Source organism: Serinus canaria, chromosome 10 (genome assembly GCF_022539315.1).
Source record: "Serinus canaria isolate serCan28SL12 chromosome 10, serCan2020, whole genome shotgun sequence".
Lineage (NCBI taxonomy): Eukaryota > Metazoa > Chordata > Aves > Passeriformes > Fringillidae > Serinus > Serinus canaria.
Window position 1 is genome coordinate 9,842,672 of NC_066324.1, and position 20,479 is coordinate 9,863,150.

The window sequence follows — 20,479 nt, forward strand, 5'->3', positions numbered from 1 at the left end:
GCTGGGAACTGCACGGCAGTGTTCAGCAGGAGAGTGTTACAGCCTGCATTTCTCAGTGCTCTGAAGGTCCCTTCGTGCAGGGTGCAGCACACAGGCATGTCAGCTGCTTCCTTCTTACTGATTAGACTTTAAAATAAAAATCTTTCAATCAAAACACCAAGAAGTCAACAAACCCAAATAAAGTGTTTCCAGTTAAAACGTATCAGTTAGTTTCATCTGTGAGAAAGGCACTAGGTGTACTGCTTTTAATATAAATACACATAGAAGGCATAGAAATAGCTGTAATTGCAAATAGAAACGTAAGCTGCCCAAACCAAGGTCGCTGTGTTTGCTGCTGCTTGTTCCTGAGCCAGCAGCATTAGCAAAAGTAGCTGCAGAGACACAGCCAAAACCCCTCCTCTCTGAAACCCACAAGCTCAGAGGCTCACAGTCCTGAGCCCTCTGTGCCCAGCCCACAAGTGCTGCTGAGCACCTGCTGGGCTTCAAGCAGGTGAGCAGTCCTTGCAGAAGTGAATCCTGAAGAGAATTAACAAAACTATATGATTTGCTTATCATATATGGAGTCTTAACATAAGAGTTGATTGCTTCTTAAAAGATTTTTGGGATTTTTAACAAGGTCGACCCACAAGACATACTTTTTGACAAATAAAACATGTGCATGTGACAGAGTTATGTATGTTAATTTTTCATGCTTCACAATGCTGACCTTCATGTTGTGCAGTAGCTCTGTGCAGGGACTGCTAGCACTGCTGTTCTTCAGTGTGCGGAGGCTAAACACTGACATCATTATTATTATTTAACTTCATGCAGTATTTCTAAAACTGTCAAAGCAGCTTACTTAAAAATAGCTGTGGGAACTGGCAATGCACTGCAAAGTCACAATGTTGAGAAGTGGTGCTAAAGGCAGTTGTCTTTATTTTCCCTTTTTCAGTAGGATAAACAGAGCAGCCCGTGCGACTACACAGTTGTGCAATTTTACACATCTTACACGCTTCCTTTGGGTTCCATCTGAGCAGTTCAGTTACATCCCAACCCAATTATTTACATAGCCAAGGACAGGAGCTGGAAACAGTTCTGCTATTCTGCTTTTTCTTCTTGTTTTGGTTTCATGAAAAACTCTGGCTTGTTGACACACCTGTAAGCGAACAGCTGAGGAAGAATCCCATACATTACGTTCAATATCAGGAAAAACTCTTTTGCTTCTTCAGGGACTCTGTAGATGTAAGGAGTTCGAGCATGAAGAGAAGCACCAATATGGGAAAATTGAGCCTGTGGTGTGTATATAACACATATATTAAAAAAAGGTAAAGTTGATGTATATTTTTGGAAAGATGGCATAATCTGCGTGCAAGTCTGCATCTCCAGTGACATTTTCCAAGCCAGCCCTTATTCCAGAATTACCCATCATACTTTTGCACAGCGGTATAAAAATACAGTCTAAACGAAAATCATTAATATCTTGGTGTATGAGGCATAACTGGAACCATAAGTGGCATGGTAAGAGGTTTGTTTTATGCACATGGTGGCACTGATAATTTCATTATGTACAGGATTCCACCCTGGCTTTCTGGGTCATAATTTGTGCTAGAGGGTCCACAGAAAAGTGGCCACTGAAGGACACATCCCTGCAGAGCTCAGTCATGGGGAGGACTCTCACCCACCTGCCTGGAAGGGTTGTTGGGAGTTTGGCATCAGTGGGAGAAGCCAGACACTCACTCTGACTAAAGTTAGAAAGGAGAGTCTTGGAACCTGTGTTAATTCTGGTTTGGGTTTGGACTTCTTCAACCCAGATTGTTCCACAGATTCTGATCCCACAACTCCTGATGATTTCAGAAAATGTCTGCAATATTTGGGTTTCAAGCTTGGGCTGGTTTGAAGTGTAGATTGAGCATACAGTGAAGGTTATAGGCACAGACAGGCTCGCTGGCCTGAAGCATATTTTTAGCATAAACAAACATTTAAAGATAGAAATGTCAGGATAGTCGGTGTCTTTTGTTTCCATCTGTTACCTGCTATTTCAAGCCACTGCTCACTCACATTAACTATTGTGTGTCCAATTTTTTTAATTACTATTTAGTTAGCTAGCAGTGGAGGAGATCTGAGAAGGTGAACATCAATTTGGTCATTAGGAGAGCACTGGGCCACCAGGATTTTAGGAACGCAGAGGAGTCCACTATGGCCAAATCACATCCTCTGTTCTGGCTTCAGCAAGAGTCAGTTTAGCCTCACATAGAACATGATTCTGGTCACAGCAGAGTAGAAGGGGAAATAAAGTGCAAGTGTTTCAATACACCACCCCAGCAAAAGGTTAGGCTGAGACCATCCATTAAAACAGAACCAGAAATTGGTTTTCAGGTGATTCCAACCACCTCAACTGAATTGGGAGAGCTCATTGAGCAAACCTGAGCCAGGAAACAAAGTAATCAACGAAATCAAATACAAACACACTTCAGCAGAGTGCCACTTAGCATGTTTCTGTAAATAGCTATTGCACTGCAAACAGATGTTCAGGGGCACACTGTCAGCAGCCTTTTTATATCAGCCTGGTAATTCACTCTGTCTCTTGCAGCCCATTTGTTCTCACCTGCCCAGGCAGGCCCTGCCTGTGGCACCTGGGTGGCCCTGCTGCCAGCCCTGCTGGGGGAGCCTCCTCAGCCCAGGCAGCCAGAGCAGCCCAGCAGCAAAGCCCCCTCATAGCACAGGGCGGCAGACAGACAGACTGACAGACAGACAGCTGCCAGCAGGCTGCCGGCAGGAGGTTTGGGCTGTCTGGTGTTCCCCCAGACACTGAGAGCCTCTGGGTTGCATTTTAGAGCCTTGTCTGGGGTGAACAAGCTGCAAAGCTGCTCCTTCTCTGTGAGGATTGTAAGCCTGCCTGCCTACAGAGTGGCCAGAGTAAGTTGATTGTAAATTTCTCATCATTCACAGCAAACCTTGTCAGAAGGAGCTGTAAGGGGATGCTTCTGAGAGACCCAAAACTCCCAGAGCCTCCAAGATGCCTGAGTATCTAAGCCTTACTGTGTGGTCTTGTCTCTTACAGGAGTTGTGGCACATTAGTGAGCTTTAATTGTTGTAAAACCAAAAAGCAGTAACATGATGTCCTGTCTGTAGCCTACAAAGATTTTTAGTGGTTAATGATGCACCATATAATGAAGTTATTGTTTATTAGACTTGTTTTTCACTGTAACAAATGGCTTCTTCTTTCATTACCAAGGAGGATATTTAGGTCTGTAAAGCCTTTTTCTTTTTTTTAATTTATCTGATTTGCCTCTGTGATAATTGTGTTATGTCTTTAATCTCCTGTTTTTCTCTTCCATGACTGTTCTCTGCTACTACTTTTTTTTTTCTTTTCCCTCTTTTTTTTTTCCTCACTTGGAGCAGGGGATGTGTCTTAAAAGCAGATCTCTCACTCACCAATGGCCCAGTGCTGCTCTCCCTTCAGGCAGACTGGCACCAAACCCCTAATCCTGAGCTGTCTGTCCCTGCAGAGCTCTGTGCCTGTGTGCAGTAGGCTGGTGCTCAGTGAGAGAAACCTTGAGTCTGCTGAGTTACCCCACTGTGATTTGGGGCTCTAGGCAAATAAGCCATTCCTCAGTGCTTTGTTACTGATCCCCTCTCCAAGTGGAGAATTTAGAGGCTCCAACAAACCCCTGAGCCTTGGCTGAGAAATCAACCAGATGAGATGCTGCAGGTCCCCTTCTAAGGTAGCCTTACATGCCCAACATGCAGCCTTTGTCACCCCTGAAGCCTTGGCCACTCTGCTCCTCGGGCACTCCCAGCAGGTGGAAGCTGCCCAGTGCTGGATGTGGCTTGGCAAGTGCAGTCTGTGTCTGCCTGCTTCTCACTCACCTGCTTGTCTGTATGAAGCAGTCTGGACTTGGAATTTTTACAATATTTTTTGCCTTGTTGCCTAATCATAGGCAGTATTTAAATGATTTTTTACCCTGCAGTTAAGGACAGAGAAGGACCCAGAAAAGATTAGGAGTCCTTCTTCACTCTGTGCCTTCTCTCTAAGACTGACTAAAATCAGGCAAAGACTGTAACTTTGGAAGGGTTTGGACCTGGTCTCATGAGCCTAACAAAGCCATCAAATAGAAGGGGAGTAACCTAGAAAAATACATTCCTTGGGTTTAGGGTGGCTGATAGACAAGAAGCACTGTAGAAAATAGCCACAAAAAAGGCAGGGTTATGGAAAGCACTAAGAGAGAGTAGAGGTAAACTTTCTACATTTGAGAAAACAGAGAAATGGGCTGCAGAGAGTTGGTGAGACTGATTTTGGCTAGTAAGGCTGTGGCTTTTCATCCTTCTCACATGGCTCACTTGCATAGGGAAATACCAATTTCATTAAGGTCAGAGGCTGTTCAACCCTTTTGTGTAGTCAAAGCTCCTCATGTGAAATTCAAAGAGCTCCTCCTGGAGCTTCAGACAGTCTAGTAATTATTGGGTCACAACTGGTTTTGGAGTCTGAATGTTAGTAATGGAGTCATTCCAGCTGAGAGTTATCTGTAATTCTGAAAATCAGTAAATGTGTGTCTGTGTGAAAGACTAGTAGGCACTTTGGAGGTTCTTAGTTTAGATGCATCACATGGTACTTTGTGATTTGTTTTTGTAAAAAGTACATCATAATGATAGAAAAAAAAATAATTACAGTCTCCATGTTCCCCATCTGTAGGAGCAGTGTTGATTCTCAGGGAGCAGTGCCCACTGCTTCCACCCTGAGACATCTTTATTGGACCTTGTTTGTGAGAGGAAGCAAAGTGTGTTTTGGTAACTACATGTGTTTTAATTATCAGTTAAGTGTTTTAACTTGTGATAACAGTAGACAAATCTGTAAATGTGGTTTTTGCCTCAAAATGACAAAGCACCCAAATAATCAAGAAAGAGCCCTCAATTCTTTGTAACATGCATTTTACATCCCAGGTTGGTCACAGTTTACCAAGTCAAATCAAATAAATCATGTTCACTTGTAGGATAACTGAACTTCATCCTGCAGTGCATTAAAGTCAAAGTGACAAAAAAAATCCTCCCAAATGTCAAGAACTGTTTTTTGAAGCAAGATAAAATATGAAGAGTGCACAGCAACATAGAGTTCTCTTCATCAGTTTCTGTCAGCCCACAGCATTTGCTGGTGCCAGGACGAGCTTTAAATAGTGAAATGGGAAATGCTGGGTGTTAGTCTAATGTGTAAATGGACATCCTGACCCAGAACCACAAAGAACAACAGAGGGGTTTTAGACTTCAGCAACAAAGTTTAGCATTCACACATCTAAAAGGTAGAAAGGGCTGTTAAAAAAAAAAAGTGATTATTTGCTACAGGAAACAATAAAAGGGGGGGGGGAATTCCAAACAAAAGAAAATCACCTCTCACCTCCAGACTGGGAGGCTGAGCTTTCTGGTAAGTTTGCAAGGTTGTGATAGTCAGCACACTCTGACTTCTGATTTACTTTCTCTTGTGTTAAAAGATCTTGGAAAGAGTGGTTTCTTTCCTGGCTGTCTGGGCAATTTATGGAACCTGAGTAATCTGTCAGTAGAGGAAGTTCCCAACATAGCCTTGCCTCCTTAGCTAGCTTGTGGTTTTTTGTTTTCTAATGATATTTTGCTCAAACACAGTTGTACAATATTTATGATACCTTTTGAGCATCTAAACTTCCTCATTAATGTCTGCCATATTCTGTTTTTGATATCACATGATAGTTCAAGATTCTCTATAAACTGGCAGAGAAGAAAAAATAAGTCCTATTCTCTGTGATAACTGCTCCCAAATAGAAAATGTCACTCCAGCCTCCTTATTGGGCAGTTAAAGTGGATTGTTGTTTGTATCTATGATTATCTCAGACCCAAGGAACCAAGTGTTGGTTTGTGTTTGTCTGACAGTGGTATTTGAATTACAGTTATTGCTGTGTCCCTATGTTGTCACTATTGTGGCAGGATTATCCAGCTCATTTTGTGCGTTGCTGGGTGTTCTGAGCACTCACATTTCATTTCCTATGTACAGAACAACCAATTGTCCCCGTGTCTCATCTGTTTAATGCTCATCTGTTTGTCATAAGTAATTTACTAGTTCCTGTTGAATTGTTTTGGTCAGTCTTCTCATAAACATCAGCCCCATTTAGTAATTAACTACAGTTGTTTATTTAAGAGAACTAGAATGGAATGAGTAAAAGAAAAATTATAATTGTCTGCTGATGGGAACACAAACACATCTGAGTGTTACTGTGGTTTGTGGCCCAGGAGGTTCCCTGAGTTCTCTCAACATCATCCACTGCTATTGTACATTTTGTGTGACAAGGAGATACTTTTTCTCTTTATATATTTCAAACTACCTACTTGGCCAAGACATATTATGGAAACATTGTATTGTGCTGTTGTGTTGTGTTTGGGTTTTGTTGGGTTTTTTTACAATTGACTGTCACAGCTTTAAGATGGGCTTCCTTCATGATGCCAGCTAAAGAGTGCATGGTGCTTAATAAGGTTTAAATGAGCCCAATAAAAGCATTGTGTAGAAGGAGAGAAGTCTGCTAAAGCAAGAATGTGGTCATTAGAGAGTAGTAATTTGATTATTCACTCCCTTAAATTAAGGGGTTTTTACAGATATGAAAGGTGATCTGGGTTACATCAGCACAAAACCTACATCAAACCCTGGGCCCCTTATTCATTCCATAGGTCTCTACTTATTATAATGTAATTTAAAAGTGAAGATTTTGCAAAGAAATACCTGAGCTAGTCCTCCAGCATGTATAAGAGTCAAATCAGGCATCCAGGAGCAGCCAGGCACCAGCAGGCCATACAGAGCAATCACATAGTATGGCACAGAGTAGAACATGTATGCCAGCATCTGCAGTTCAAACACAAATATCAGTTCCTTTGCAGAGTGAGGGAGATGCATTTAAAAATCAGTAAGCTCCTCACTGGGAAGGTGAGACTACTCAAAACTACACTTCTGGCAGAAGGGGTTCCCAGGCTGTTTTGTCACACCTGGATGCTATTGACTGGATCAGCTACCCTAAGGTCTCTCCTGATATTTATTGGTGCCTGTTGTCTCCTTGTCCCATCCCTGCACACTTCATCCAGGACACGTATTCCTGCCCCTTACTATCTTGAGACTATGCCAAAAATCATGGCCTGGCTTAACTCCTTAAGACAGGGAGCCTTTGTCAGGCTCCACTGCACGCTCAGCTGGGAGCTGTGGGACACAGCTCTCCCATGCCCCATGCCATGCCCTCCCTTTCCCAGGAAGAACTCACCCAGCAGTGCCACTTGGTTTCTGCTCATTTCCTCACCCCTGTGTCCTCTGACTGCTTTGGGCCCTGTCCCCCTGCAGCAGCCAGACTTGCAAAAGAATGTGAACATCAAATTCTGCAGAACCAAAGCACAACATTCCCTCATCTGCAATGCTTTTTGTATGCAGTGCCCCTTTTCAAGAGTGTGTCCCTGGGGATGGAAGTGCAATGTGAACCTAAGGAATCTAGTCCTACTGCACCCCTTCTTGCTCCATAATTCCAGACTGAAAGTCTACTTTGCCTTTCTGAGGAAGGGGAATGAACATAAAAAGCACACAGACCTGTTTCATGGGCTGTGTTCAAAGAACCCTGAGTAATTAATTAGGATGTGTAGCTCCATGGAACCAGTTTGGACCTAAGTTAAGCTTATCACAACAAGGAGTTGGTATCCTACAATAGCTAGAAATGGTACTAGAAAACACCCTTTAATTTGCCATGAATGATAATTCCCATATTGATCTTGTCATCTCTTTGTTTACAAATCCCTCCTTCCCACTCCATGGCAGTGCTTTACCTGGAGCTTGGGATAGGCAGCAGGATCCTTTATGTAGGGCTCGTGCAGTTGGATGTACAGGCGGCAGAGCTCAGCAGGGCAGTCCAGGGCAATCTGACAAGGGGTTTTAAAACAACTTCCAGTGATCAATCTGTTCTGAAACCAGCCAGCCTGACACATGTTCCCAGCCCTAGGGGTGTGCTCATGGTCTGCAGCACAGCTACCCTGCAGCTTGCAAAGGTGATCCATGGGATCACCAAATAAAAGGGGAAATGCAGCCCCCTCCCAGCTCCTGCTCAGTGGGCTTGTGAGGAAATGCTGGCAGCCTGCTTTGAAGATTTTGACTGGAAGAGAATTTAGCCAGTTGGCTATGCTGTTGTAAAAGTATAATTGCTATTGATTTGCTCTGATAAATAGCCTTTGATCCCACCAAATGAATTTTCCAATGGAAAATTGCTCTAAGAGTGGAAACTTCAGGATAAGCACCCAGTTTTAGGATAGCAAGCTATGGATGTAGTCCAAGAAAAGTGCTGCACTGGGACAAGGCAGCAGTGCAGAGCAATGCATGAGACAGGTGTCACTTTAAGTAATAATTTTTGAGAGTAGTAAAGGAGGGATGATTGGATTTTACATGCCTATAGGAATAAAAAGTTCCAAAGAAACATGGATAAATTGCAAAAATTGCACTTTTTGTGGTAGGCCTTAAAACTACAACAAAAATTTCTGCTCTAAATTGAGCTAGCAATCCATGTGAGCAGCTGTCCCTGGCCTTGTCTGTGGCATCATTAATGCCTGAGCTACAGGGCTGAACAGCAGGTTGGGCACAGCTCAATTTCATGTGCATTTGTTGGGTGACTCTGAGGGGGCAATGCAAAACTCTACAGTCAATATTCCTCTCTGCTCTTTTCCAACATGGGCATCCAAGAAGCAGGTCTCAGTGGACTATAATGGATTTTTTAATGTTTTATAATGTTTTATGAACTTCTGCACAAAATTATGGTTCATGCACCTTACACAGAGATGTTCAGTTGATTTCTGTATGTATAATCAAGGCCAGCAAGCAATTCCTGCTTGGTAAAGGAAATATATGAGGAAATTACCATAGTCTCAAAACAAACAAAAAGAATTCCTCTGAGAAATGAAGTGGGACTGCAGAACCAAGTAAGACCATGAGACCAGTATTTTCCACAGTGAAATTACAGGTAAACCAACTGATTTAACCTGTATCAGTGGTGCTCTGAAGTAACATGATCTATAGGAAATAAAGCAGTCTGAAAAATTAGAAGAAAAAAATGTTTATGAGAGGCAAATTTTAAGAGAAGCAGGAGGTGAGAGAGGAATGTGAGCAGCACAACTATAAAAGGACAATCTGCTCTAGGTAAATAAAATGTTGCTGGGTATTTATCATCACCTCCTACTTGAATTATTCTAGAAAGGATCAAATCTACAAATCAAGCAGGCAGTTATCTGAAATGCCTAAACATTTGAGCTGTGCTCACTGAATGATGCACAAGTTTCATTTTGCCTAAGACAGAAAATGCATTAGCGCTGACAAGGGAATAGATTTACCTATGACTGGATTTACTCCTGAAGGCATTTTCAGTACTGCTTTCTTCCCTTAGAAATTTTGATTCAATCAACTATGCTTAGAGAGAAACCATTTTTAAAAATTATCTCTTGGTAAGTAGAAACAATATGTGTTGTTCACAACATGGATATTTTTTTTTTTCATTTTAGGTGGAAATGTTCTCCTCTCACGCAGTGTAAGCTAACTTGGTTTTGTATATAATTTTAAATATGCATTACTACTTAGAAAAACATGAATTCAGAATTACTTTTGTTGCTTTGTCTCCATGTTCTGGGCCATAAATGGAACAGACCAATGAAAACAGTTTTAGGTCATGTTGATTTCCTCTTGGGATGCTATTTACTCTGATGGTTGTGCACCTCCTTTTAAAACACATGCTGCACACAGCACAAAAGGGAGAAGCAAAGCACCAATTGTTACCATTTATAATTTATCCTTTTATATCTAAGGCCTGTTTGAACCCAAATGTTCCAGGATTTCCCCTGACCATAGTGTACTTGCTTTTCCATACAGACTCAAATTTAAAAGTTCAACTGAAAATTAGCTGAAATTATTAAAATAGATTCAACTTACCATGCCCCTGAATATGCAAAACCCCGTGGCCAGAATGAGGTATGCAGCTAACATTAAATCTATTGGTCGTCTTAGGAGTCCTTTCTTCTGGACTTCCTGAACCACCTGCAACACAGAACAGGCTGGTGGGTACATCCTGCTCCATTCACTGCATTTCACTGCAGAGCAGTCACTGCAAGGAGGCTGGAGTGGTGAAACATCATGAAACATCACATCTATCCACTGATTTCAGAGACAGAAAGATTTCCACCTAAAAAGGCAACCCCAGACTTTATAGCATTAGTGAGGAAAATTCATCTGAATAAACTAGAAATGGATGGATCCAACTGAAGCAATCTCAATACAGATCAGTGTCAGTTCAAGCAACCTAAATCAAATGAACACTAACTCTGCAATCACCTAGGGCTTTAAAGCAGCATAACTTCTTCAAAATTGTCTTTTTGTAATTGGAAATAATTTGTTTTCCTGAATGTCCCTATGTAGAAAAGCCTTGGAAATGTAGGTTTGTTTCAGACATTTGAAGTTCAATCTAGTATGCTTTGTAAAAGGACTGGATCCATCTCATTATTGAATGCTGGTTTTCAGCAGCTTGTGACACTATTAAAACTAATGGACTATCACTGGCATAAAATAAAAGCTTTTCTGTGGCTGGTTGAGTCCTCTCCTGAGTTCAGTGAGCCAATACTGTATGTCAGTGTGCAGTGCAGAAATAGAGAATGAAATGTGAAATGTGTGTGTTTGGAGGATGAGGAAACCCTTCCTCTTCTATCACTGAGCCCTGGGAATTCCTGGGGGGGCACTGAGGCACCTCCAAGGCCTGGCTCTGACCTTGTGCCTCCTCAGCATAGGAATCCCCCTTCTGCAGGGACAGAGGGGAGGGGATCTCACTCTGCAGAGCAAAGGCCATTTCCATGTCTAATGGGGAAGGTGGCTTGGGGGAACCAAAGGCATCTCTTTGCCCACACAGTAAAACCTACATGGAAATCATTTGAGCCACACTTTCTGCACTGTGTAGTCACAGACAAAATTATAAACACATCAGAGTATCTTTGTGTAATTCAGAGGGAAAACTTCCCCGTGGATATGTGTTACTCATTTCCTCTTCCTTTTTATTGGCCGTTTGTTGGCATGCAGACAGCAAAAGAAAAACCTGATTTCCTTCCTGTTATACACTTGTGGAATTGTCTCCAAAGTGCAAAACAAAAATTAGGATGCAGGGGCACAGTTAAAAGCACACAGGATCAAGATACTCACAATAAAGTTATTGAAACAGGAGAAACAATTTTGCAAACACAATTTCTGGTAAATACTATGAGATCTGGATGACAGATTAACAAAAACAAGGCTGTGGCAAACATAAACCATCCCTTTCATAACAAATTTTTTTTTCAGATTTTCTTTTAAAGGCTCTTTTCAAGAAAAAAAAAGTGACCCCTTTGTTTGATGTTCTAACACAAGTAGCAGGTTTTGGCAGTATGGTGTCACTTCACAGTATTCAGGGTACTGGTGTAGGAATATTTTTAATATTACCTGCAAAAAATGCCTATATTCAAATATTTTTTCCTATGAAAGAAAAAGGTCACTTATGACTGAGTTACAAATAATTTTCAGTTGTAGACTACCTAGGATAATGAAAAGCTGATATATTTTCTTTCCCTTTTGGACTGTGTATGAAGCTTATAGATATATATCATCTCCTCTTTTCAAATATTTCAATATTCCTCTTTAAATTTTACATGGATGTGTGTATTTACTGTAATGACAAAGCTACAACAGAACTTTGTGCTTAGAGGGTTTGGAGACAAAGCCACTGTAAGTGGAAGCAACCTTTGGTACAATACTAGTTTGTGAAATTGCCAGGGTACAGAAAACTCACACTTTTTTTCTTTATGCATGCATGCCAACAAAATTAAAATGCAAAGCTTAAAAAAAATGCTAAAAAAAACATAAGTAAGAATTTGAAAGACAGGTTGCACTTTGCTGCCTACTACAGAGGAGTTTTCCCTTACCTTTCTTTAACCCAGCAAAGCCCCACCCATCACCCCATGATAAAGTGAATTCCATGTTAAGGTGGCCAAGCAGAGCTGGCCTGCCCTGGGTTTCCCATGCTCTGCAAACAGCACTGAACTCTGCACAGATCCCTGCAGCCCCAGGGGCTCCTTTGTGCAGCATGGAAGTGGCCAGGCACACTTTGCAATTCCTCTCACTTCCAGGAAAAAGCTATTTTCCATAACTTCTGAGAGGCTTCTCATGTCATCAGTTTTGGGGAATTGGAATAATCTCGTGTGCTGTCTGTAAAAGTCAGTCCCTTCAGAATTCATGTATAAATCTGAATTTGTGCATTAATCTGTTAAAGATTTTTAAATTCCATTAAACTTTTCTGAGCTGATATACTTGCAGATGAATCTGTTGGGCTTTGTAAAGACTGCAGCAGAGCTGGAATTGATTCCAAATGAGGGCATAGCTGCATTCCACTCCCCTGCACCCCTCTATTAGAAAGCAACCAAAACTTGGATACCTTTCCTCTGCCCCCACAGTGATTATTTTTCTAACAGGGTTTTTATAATATTATAGCAATGTATACCTTGGCCAACAGAATCCACTTTGCTTCTGTTATTTTCATGTAAGTATTTTCCTATATACTAATAATAACATGTTTAAAACCATTGCTACATTTTCTTCCTCAATCTTTTAATGCCATAATGAATAATTATAGTTTAAAAAAGTTAAATTTTACAGCTAATTCCAAATGATCTACTGATATGTTCAGGACTTACAATGATTATCTCACTGATTAGTAGCATTAAACACAATTATTTCCTGGAAACAATTCTTAATTTGGGACTGAAAAAGTCACATGAAAAATTCATGAGTAGATTTAAAGGCATGCTCAGATATGGAGCATAATTTACCTAAATACAGCTTCTGAAAAACAAACAGCTTGGGTGGGCTATGAGGTCCCAGTGAAAGGAATCAAGACTTTTTCTATAACCTTCTGGGCAAGGAAGTTTAGGTTTCCAAGAAAGGATTCACAAAGAAGTGCAATGTTACATTTTCAGGTCAGCAGCTTTTCCTGAACTCTCTTTTTGAAACAGAATATTAAATCTAAGTTTCTCTGAAATTGATACTATATTTATATATATATAGTATATATTTAGTATATATATACTATATATATACTATATACATATATAGTATATATTTAGTGTGTATATTAGCATGAGTGTGTATAGTATATATTTATTAAATATATACAGTATATGTTTATATATATTTCTCTGAAATATATGCTAAATTAAAATATCAAACCTAGGTAAGCAGTTTATCTCCTGGTAAGCCCTGAAGTCATGGCTGTATTTCAGTAATCAGTCCATCACATATTTTCTGTAATGTCTATTTCTGTAATATTCCTAATACCAGGAAAACAAACTGAAGCCTTCATCCATGCTCACACAAAGGCTGCTCTCACTGATGTGTGCAGTAAAAATTGCCATCTCTACCTTTAACTACACTTGGTGATTCTAAAGAAAGTGTTTCTGGCCAGAAACAGTGGCTCCTTGAACTGAGTCAGCTGAAATGGCTCTGGGATGGGACAGGGGTTCCTGTGAGCCTGTGCAGGAGAGCAGGAGGTTTAGCACCTGAAAATTCCTCCAATTTGCCTTCCATAGGGATTTGCCCTAAGAGTTGTGATTCTGTAGGTGTTCTTCAGCCCTGAGGAGAGATGAACATCTCTCTGTGCTTCTCTCTCCTGAGGAAGGGCTGGCTGGCTGGATGTTGTGTTTCCCAGCTGTCTGGGCAGGTCTGTCCTGTCCTGCTGTCACTCTGTGCCACTCACACTCTGGCTGCCTGCTGGCTCAGAGCAGCCACCAAGCCTTCACCCCTGTCCCTGTCTGCAGGGACAGAATGAACCTGACTGAGCCTCAGGAACTCTTGGGAGCAAAAATATTAATTGATTATATTGCTTACAACTGATAGGGAGTGCTGCAGCAACAAACTGGCTTGCCTACAGCAGCTAAGAGCTAAAAGATCTGTTCTGTGCTATGTACTGCAGGGGGGTTTTAACTTTTTTTTTTTAATAAAACAGTGCATAAAATATTATGCATTATTTTGATGGCCCAGTTAATATTATTACAACCCATCTAGCTATTTCAAAGGCAAAAGTCTAAAATGTTTTAAGTAAAAAATTTTACAGAATTTTTACAAGACATGTGTAAAGAATTTTTGTATCAATTTATGTACAGGGTCTCACCTGTAAAATCTAATATTACAGAAAGCACTTAAAAATTTTTAAATTACATGAGATCTGTAAGTCATCTGCAGAAGAATACTTTCCTGCAGTGTTTCTACAGGATTTTGTGGTGCTTTAAGAAGCTGGTAAATGCCATTATTTTCATCAGCTAAGAAACTGAAACAGACAGAAATTGAATAGGTAGAGGTTAGGAACACAATTACACCTATGAATGGGTTCCTTACTCAAGATATGAGATTCTTTTTCTTTTTCTTTATTCCACCATAATGGAATAAAGAAAAAGAAAAAGAATCCTGCAGTATAGATATTTTTGCAGTTTTCAGAGCCAGACAGCAATTGTCATAAGAGTGAGCAGTCACAGCACATTCCATGCTCACCAGGGACCTATCAAACCCACCAGAAACAGCCAGCTCATCTCAGCTGCCCTAAGAGGAGCCAGCACTGAGATACAACACAATTACCTTGACTGGAGTGTCGTGAGCCACTGAAGGTTGGTTATAAATTCTGAACCCAGCCCATATGGGGAGGCACACATATGGTATACTTAGGAAAATAGCAGGACACACTTTTGCTCCATATTTGCCTGTTAAAAAAATCATGACAAGATTTATGAGAATTTTTAAGCTCTGTTGCAGAAGAATTAAAAATTATGCTATGTAACATCAAAACTGAAGCAGCTATGGTAATGTAAACAAACATAAAACATTAGAAATCACCAATGTTAACACACAAATCCTCTTCAAAAGCACATCCTCAGCAGAAGTAGAAACACTTCTAAGCAAATTGGAAATTTTATGCAAAGTAAGATTTATATTTTTATGATACTAAGAGATATTATTGTCTCATTACTTAAACCTGGTTTAGATGAAAACCTTATAGACATATCAAAACACAATAGTTTCTTTTTTCCCCTTGAAAGCAAAGTCAGTTTAAATGGTTTTTTTTTTCCAGTCTCCATCTTTTCTTCCTCATATTTAAATTTGAGAATATCTTGTGTCTCTTTACTGATATTCCTAAAATGCCTCTTTCATACTAACACAGAAATGAACCAACACTGCACTAAAATATAGCTAGCACAACACTGAATTTAGAAAATGTTTCACAGGAAAAAGCTGGTGATGTAAATTACTTCCTTACCCACAATATTTCCAGGCATAAAGACAATGATGCTCATGATAATGGAACCCAGCCAGTACAGACCAATGGTTCTATAGCTTTGTCTGTTTAAAAAAAGGAAAAATACATAATTATTGAACTGTTTCTAAAAATTCCCTACCCTAAATATTACAGTCATTGCTGGGGTTGTGTTTTACCAAGTGAAGGCTTTTAAGACCTGTACCACAAGTCAAGAGTGGATTGTTGCCTCTAAGAGGGCTCATGGAGAAACCCTACATTGGTGTGGGACAAGGTTATCACAGGGACAGCACAGGCCCTGGGCATACTCAGTTCTTTGCTGTTGTGTCACTCCTCTGAGGGCTGACTGCACGAGTTTGCACATCACAGGCTGTACAAAACTCTAAGACAATTAATAATTAATTTCATGCTGTTAATGCTGCTGTTACCAGCAGGTATATTTGTCTCTGAAATTTAAATGCTTACTCTCTGAAACTCTTTATTCAACAGCAAGAAGCATAAGAATCTCTAGAAGTAACCTCTTTTTCCCTTAAACTTCATGTCACTCTAACAGGGATGAGAGATCATCATGGTGCTAAGCAATACATTATTGCTGTAATAAATGTTTTGTTTGAAAACCAATCTTTTTTCACACATGCTTTTAATGCAGATCCTCTTTCAGCTTTTAGCTAACACAAGGCCATGTAGATGTGCTACAGTCTGCTGCAGGGTGAAGACAGGATGCACCTCCATGCATTTTCTGGGCTTAGTCAGCTGAGAGGAGGGGTACTTGGCAAGGATAGAAGCCCTGAAAGTAATGAAATTTCAACAGCGCTGCTTTGGCCTACAGCACGAAACCACCCCGAAACAAAAATCTAAGTACTGCATGGGAAAGAAAGGCCTCTGTAAATGGTGAGAGAATGCAAGGCAGGAGAGCAGAGGCCAGGTCAGACTCACTCCCAGGCAATAGCTGCCACCATCAGCAGGTACATCAGGTAGTGCGCCGAGCCGTCCCAGTAGCAGATGACGTGGCCGTAGGCGGTGTTCAGGTAGGGCTCCCCCTGGGAATGGGGTGGGAGAACACACAGAGCTCAGAGCAAGAGAAACAACTCATGAAGGACAGCAGGAAACAAGTTCAGAGCAGTAACCAACGTTCCTCCAAGCAGTGGTACAGTGCCTGACTGCCAATGCACATTTCAGCTTCTGACTGCCAATGCACATCTCCCAGCACAGAGCTGACCTAGGCAGGGTCAGGCAGAACTGAAGGAGTTCCACATCTGCAATAAAGGGTGCAAGATGGAAACTCCTGGGTGGGACTGTCAGCTTTACTCTGCCACATTATGAAAATATTACTTTGCCATATTTTAGTGATTAAAAAAACCTACAAAATAAAGATAGATTTAGCATACAACAAATACAGATATATTTAGCAGCCTAGAGAGATCATCTACAGCAGTACTGAATATATGGATGTCAACATATAACCTTGTAGGGTCCAACTCATTTCACACTTAAGTTTGTGGAATCTTTTCAATGACTTCAGTGACTTTCCTGTCAAGCTCTTACTGAGCTATTTTTGGTGGATGTTGATATTCAGCAGCCAGCAGATTCTGCTGACTAAGTATCTGGCATCATCATTTTTTAACTCTACTTTAATTCCTTCTGGTAAAGTGATTAGGCAAAAATAAAGGAGCAATTTTGTTTTCCTCTTGGTGACATGTTTTGGTGTGGTAACTCATCCACTCCCCAGTGCTCTCTCTGGTTTTCTGCCATCATGTCCAGGCCCTCCAATTCCCACAGAGGTTAACACAGAGCAGGGTTCCTGAAGTTAACTGTAACAACAATGGAGCTTGAATGCTACATTATTTCTGCCAAATGAGTCAGTAGATTGCAAGTCAATGAAGGTTTTATCCATAACAATAACAAAGCAGGTCAACTACAAAATTCAAGAAGACTGTTTTGAATGTGTAAGGGGCTATTTTTCTGTGACAGATACTACACCAAGTTATTTATACTGAAGATTTTGTTTACATTTATAAGCCAAACTGCTATTTACCTCTCTCAAGTAATGAGTCATGAATCCATCAATAATTCCATCCTGTTCCAGTCCAATTATTAGATTCACTACACTGGTAAAGGCAAATACAGCATAAACTGTAATAGGAAAAAGGGAAAAAAATTAAATTAAAAAATTCTTGGAATCACACAGTTGCTTCACAGTCCACTAAATTGTCAGGCAGAGGTCTATTGAACTGGATGTGTCAGCTTTGAGGTCACAGCTACTCAGCACACAATATGACTTTCCCATATAGCTCAGGATTTTTTAATTAGTGGTTGGTTAACACAGCTCTCAGGAAGGTTTTCTGAGGAAGGTGAAATTCTGTGGAGCTGCAGGCACAGCCTCCACGGAAGGTCAGTGTCTGCAGAAAGGACTGTGCAGCCTTTCAAAAATCTTGGGCACATGGAGTTTACAGCCTTGACTGTGAAAGGAAAGGAGAAAGGACAGCAAAAAGGAGCAGAGAGGAACACATGACTTGTCATTTTTGCAGGTGAGCACAGCAAAGTGCACGAGCCACAGCAGCCTAGAGCAAAGCCATGGGTGAGCCAGTCACTGCTGGGAGGCCACTCAGCTTTAGCAGACATACCATAGAATAGGGGGTCTTTGGGTGGCTTCCTCTTGACAAGAACACGAGCTGACAGAGCAATGAGAACCAGAACCAGCAATCCAACTGCAACGATCACCCAGGAACTGCAACAGTATGGTAAAAAAAAAGAAAAAAAAAGAATTTAAAAGAAAAACAGATAGAATTTTGCTTTGTCAGCCAGCTGTCCTCAAACACACATACTCATAACTTCTAATAATTCAAAATACAGATTTTAAAGTTTATTGAATAGTCTGCCATAGAATTCATCCTATAGTTTTGCAGAATTTATGTGCATCTCTTTGCATGTGTGGTCAGCTAAAAATAACTAGATAAACAACATATCCAGAAATCTAGATTTGTCTGACTAAAATCCGTTTCCATACTAAAATAAACAGAAACTATGGGAAAATTAAAGGGAAAGATGAGGATCAAACCCACTGAGGTTTCAAGGCCAAAAAGGATCACTGGGGACATTTTATCTAACCTCAGTAATAAATTATCTACTCAGGAGATTACAAATTCAAAAATAAATCACATCAGTCCTGTGGAATAGGAGTAGCAGTGCGGGCACCTCTGATGGATCTGGGCTGATGTTCAGTTATGGAAATGCTACCAGAGAGCTCTCTGGCCCTGCAGGGCAGGACCACTTGAGCAGGTTCAGTGACCAGCACAGGTGGGCTCAGGCAAAAGGATCTTTTCCCTGGAGATGGAGCTATAATGTTGCTGCAGGGACAGTGGGAGTGGCATAAAGCACAAAAAATCCTTGTCACAAAGCAAATTTGTCTCCTTCCCCAAGAAAATGCAAGCTAGGAAAATCAGTTTTAAATTGTTTCATAGATCTAAGGGTGTAAATGCTCTTTAGCTCTCTTAAAGGTAAGATTCTTCTCCTCAATCTTTACTTGTGCAAGGGAAAAAAATGAACAAGAAAATTAGGTAAAGTCCAGAAGCATAAGCTAAAAATATCTGGTACATCATTTTATACATAGTACCACCCTGCATCAAGCAAACAAGTTGTGTATGAACAAATTATATTATGAGAATATCAACCTTAGTGAAACTTGACTTAAAATTATTGCAAAGAATTTGCAAGACCAAATATTTCAGAAAATATACACACATATTTTCTAAGTCAGGATGAGCAGTACTAGCTTGTTGATTTATTTTATGCCTCTGCTAGTCTGTTTTCCCAGTGATGAATTTCTTCATACCATTACAGCTGTTAATATTGCAGTGACTTTTCACTGCAGTCTAACAATTTGAAATAAATATTGGCAGTTAATCAAGTAAGTCACCATGTGTTATTTGACATTACTCTAGCAATGAGAAAGAAAAAATTCAGGCATGGGCCAGAAGGAGGAAAATGGGGAAGGAACAGATGTAGCAAAAAACAAGAAGCAAATATTTGTGCAGCAAAGTTGCAAAACACCCCGGGCTGTCGGATCACAAAATAACACGCAGACCTTTAAGTGAAGCGGGTTTTGCCATGAGGAAAGGCTTTCCTTTTCTAGACCTGCGGTTTGTCCCGGGATCCCGGTTTTTGGCAGGGCGAGGGCGCGCGGTCATTCCCAGCGAGGCGCGCAGGCTGCGGGTGCCGGGGCAGCCTCGGCTCGGGAGCGCTCCGGGGCTGGCGACTTCTCCCGCTCGCTTTCAAGCACAATTGGATTTTGGTGGCCAATGTCCGGGGGAGGCCGCGGTCCCGGCGGGAGCGGGCGCTGCCCCGCGGGGCCGGGCGGTTCCGCGCCTTCGGCGGCACGGCCGGCCCGGACACGGGACACGGGACACGCTCCGGGGATGGCCACCGGCAGCGAGCGGGTCCCGGGGCGAGCGGCCGCTCTCGCCGCATCCCGTCAGAGGACGCGGGCAGGACCCGGCAGCGGCGAGGCGAGGCCGCCCCGCTCACCCCGCTCACCCCGCGCCGCCGCCCGCCCCGTCCCGCGCACCCCGCGCCCCCGGTACAAAAACCCAGCCGAGCCCGTCCCGCCTCACCTGCCGGTGGCCGCCAGGCAGTTGAAGAGGTACGTGACGGGGATGGCGGTGAGCGAGAGCACGAACACGCCGGTGGCCGCCGAGGCGCTCATCCCCGCGGCGGGAGGCGGCGGCCGCCCTGCGCCCCAGCCCAGCCCGGCGCCGTGCCCCAGGCGCCGCCTCGCCCCGGCCCTGCCCGCCCCATGGCCGGCACCCCCCCGCCCGCGCCGCAAAGGTTAAATCCGCCTCGGAAACCGGAGCCGCCCGCCGCTCCCCCGGCGGCTCGGGGAGCGCCTCCGCCTGCCCCGGGGCTCGCCCCGCTGCCCCTCTCCCCTGCCCCGCGGTTCGGGACGGCCCGACGGGCGATGCCGCCCTCTCGGGACAGGGGTGCGGGTCCAGCCCCGCGGGAACGGACGCTCCTCCGGTGACCGACGGAGGCGACGTGCCAAGGGGCTGCCGTGACAGCCGAGCTGAGCGCCGCGACAGAGGCGCCGCGGGTTAGCTGCGGGCTGAAGGCACGGCGAGGAACCGGGGCGGCGGCAGCCGAGGCGCGGGGCGCGAAGCGGTCCCGTG

At 42.4% G+C, this 20,479-nt stretch overlaps 1 protein-coding gene across 3 annotated transcripts; it reads right to left on the reverse strand.

Annotated features, from left to right (window-relative positions):
• Positions 1-892: 892 nt before the first annotated feature.
• TM6SF1 (transmembrane 6 superfamily member 1) lies at positions 893-20,069 on the reverse strand. Of its 3 annotated transcripts, none has more exons than XM_050978720.1 (11): positions 19,928-20,069; positions 17,942-18,045; positions 17,353-17,450; positions 16,254-16,357; positions 15,321-15,403; positions 14,645-14,766; positions 9,935-10,039; positions 7,795-7,887; positions 7,245-7,329; positions 6,716-6,835; positions 1,121-1,269 (listed from the first exon to the last, which is right to left on the reverse strand). In XM_050978720.1, the coding sequence occupies exons 1-10, from the start codon at positions 20,017-20,019 to the stop codon at positions 6,750-6,752; spliced, it is 972 nt and encodes a 323-aa protein (XP_050834677.1). In that variant the 5' UTR covers positions 20,020-20,069; the 3' UTR covers positions 1,121-1,269; positions 6,716-6,749. The 3 variants fall into 3 exon arrangements, with proteins under 3 accessions (XP_050834675.1, XP_050834677.1, XP_050834676.1); XM_050978719.1 differs by having other exon boundaries at positions 7,245-7,356; XM_050978718.1 differs by lacking the exon at positions 7,245-7,329 and having other exon boundaries at positions 893-1,269.
• Positions 20,070-20,479: the final 410 nt, after the last annotated feature.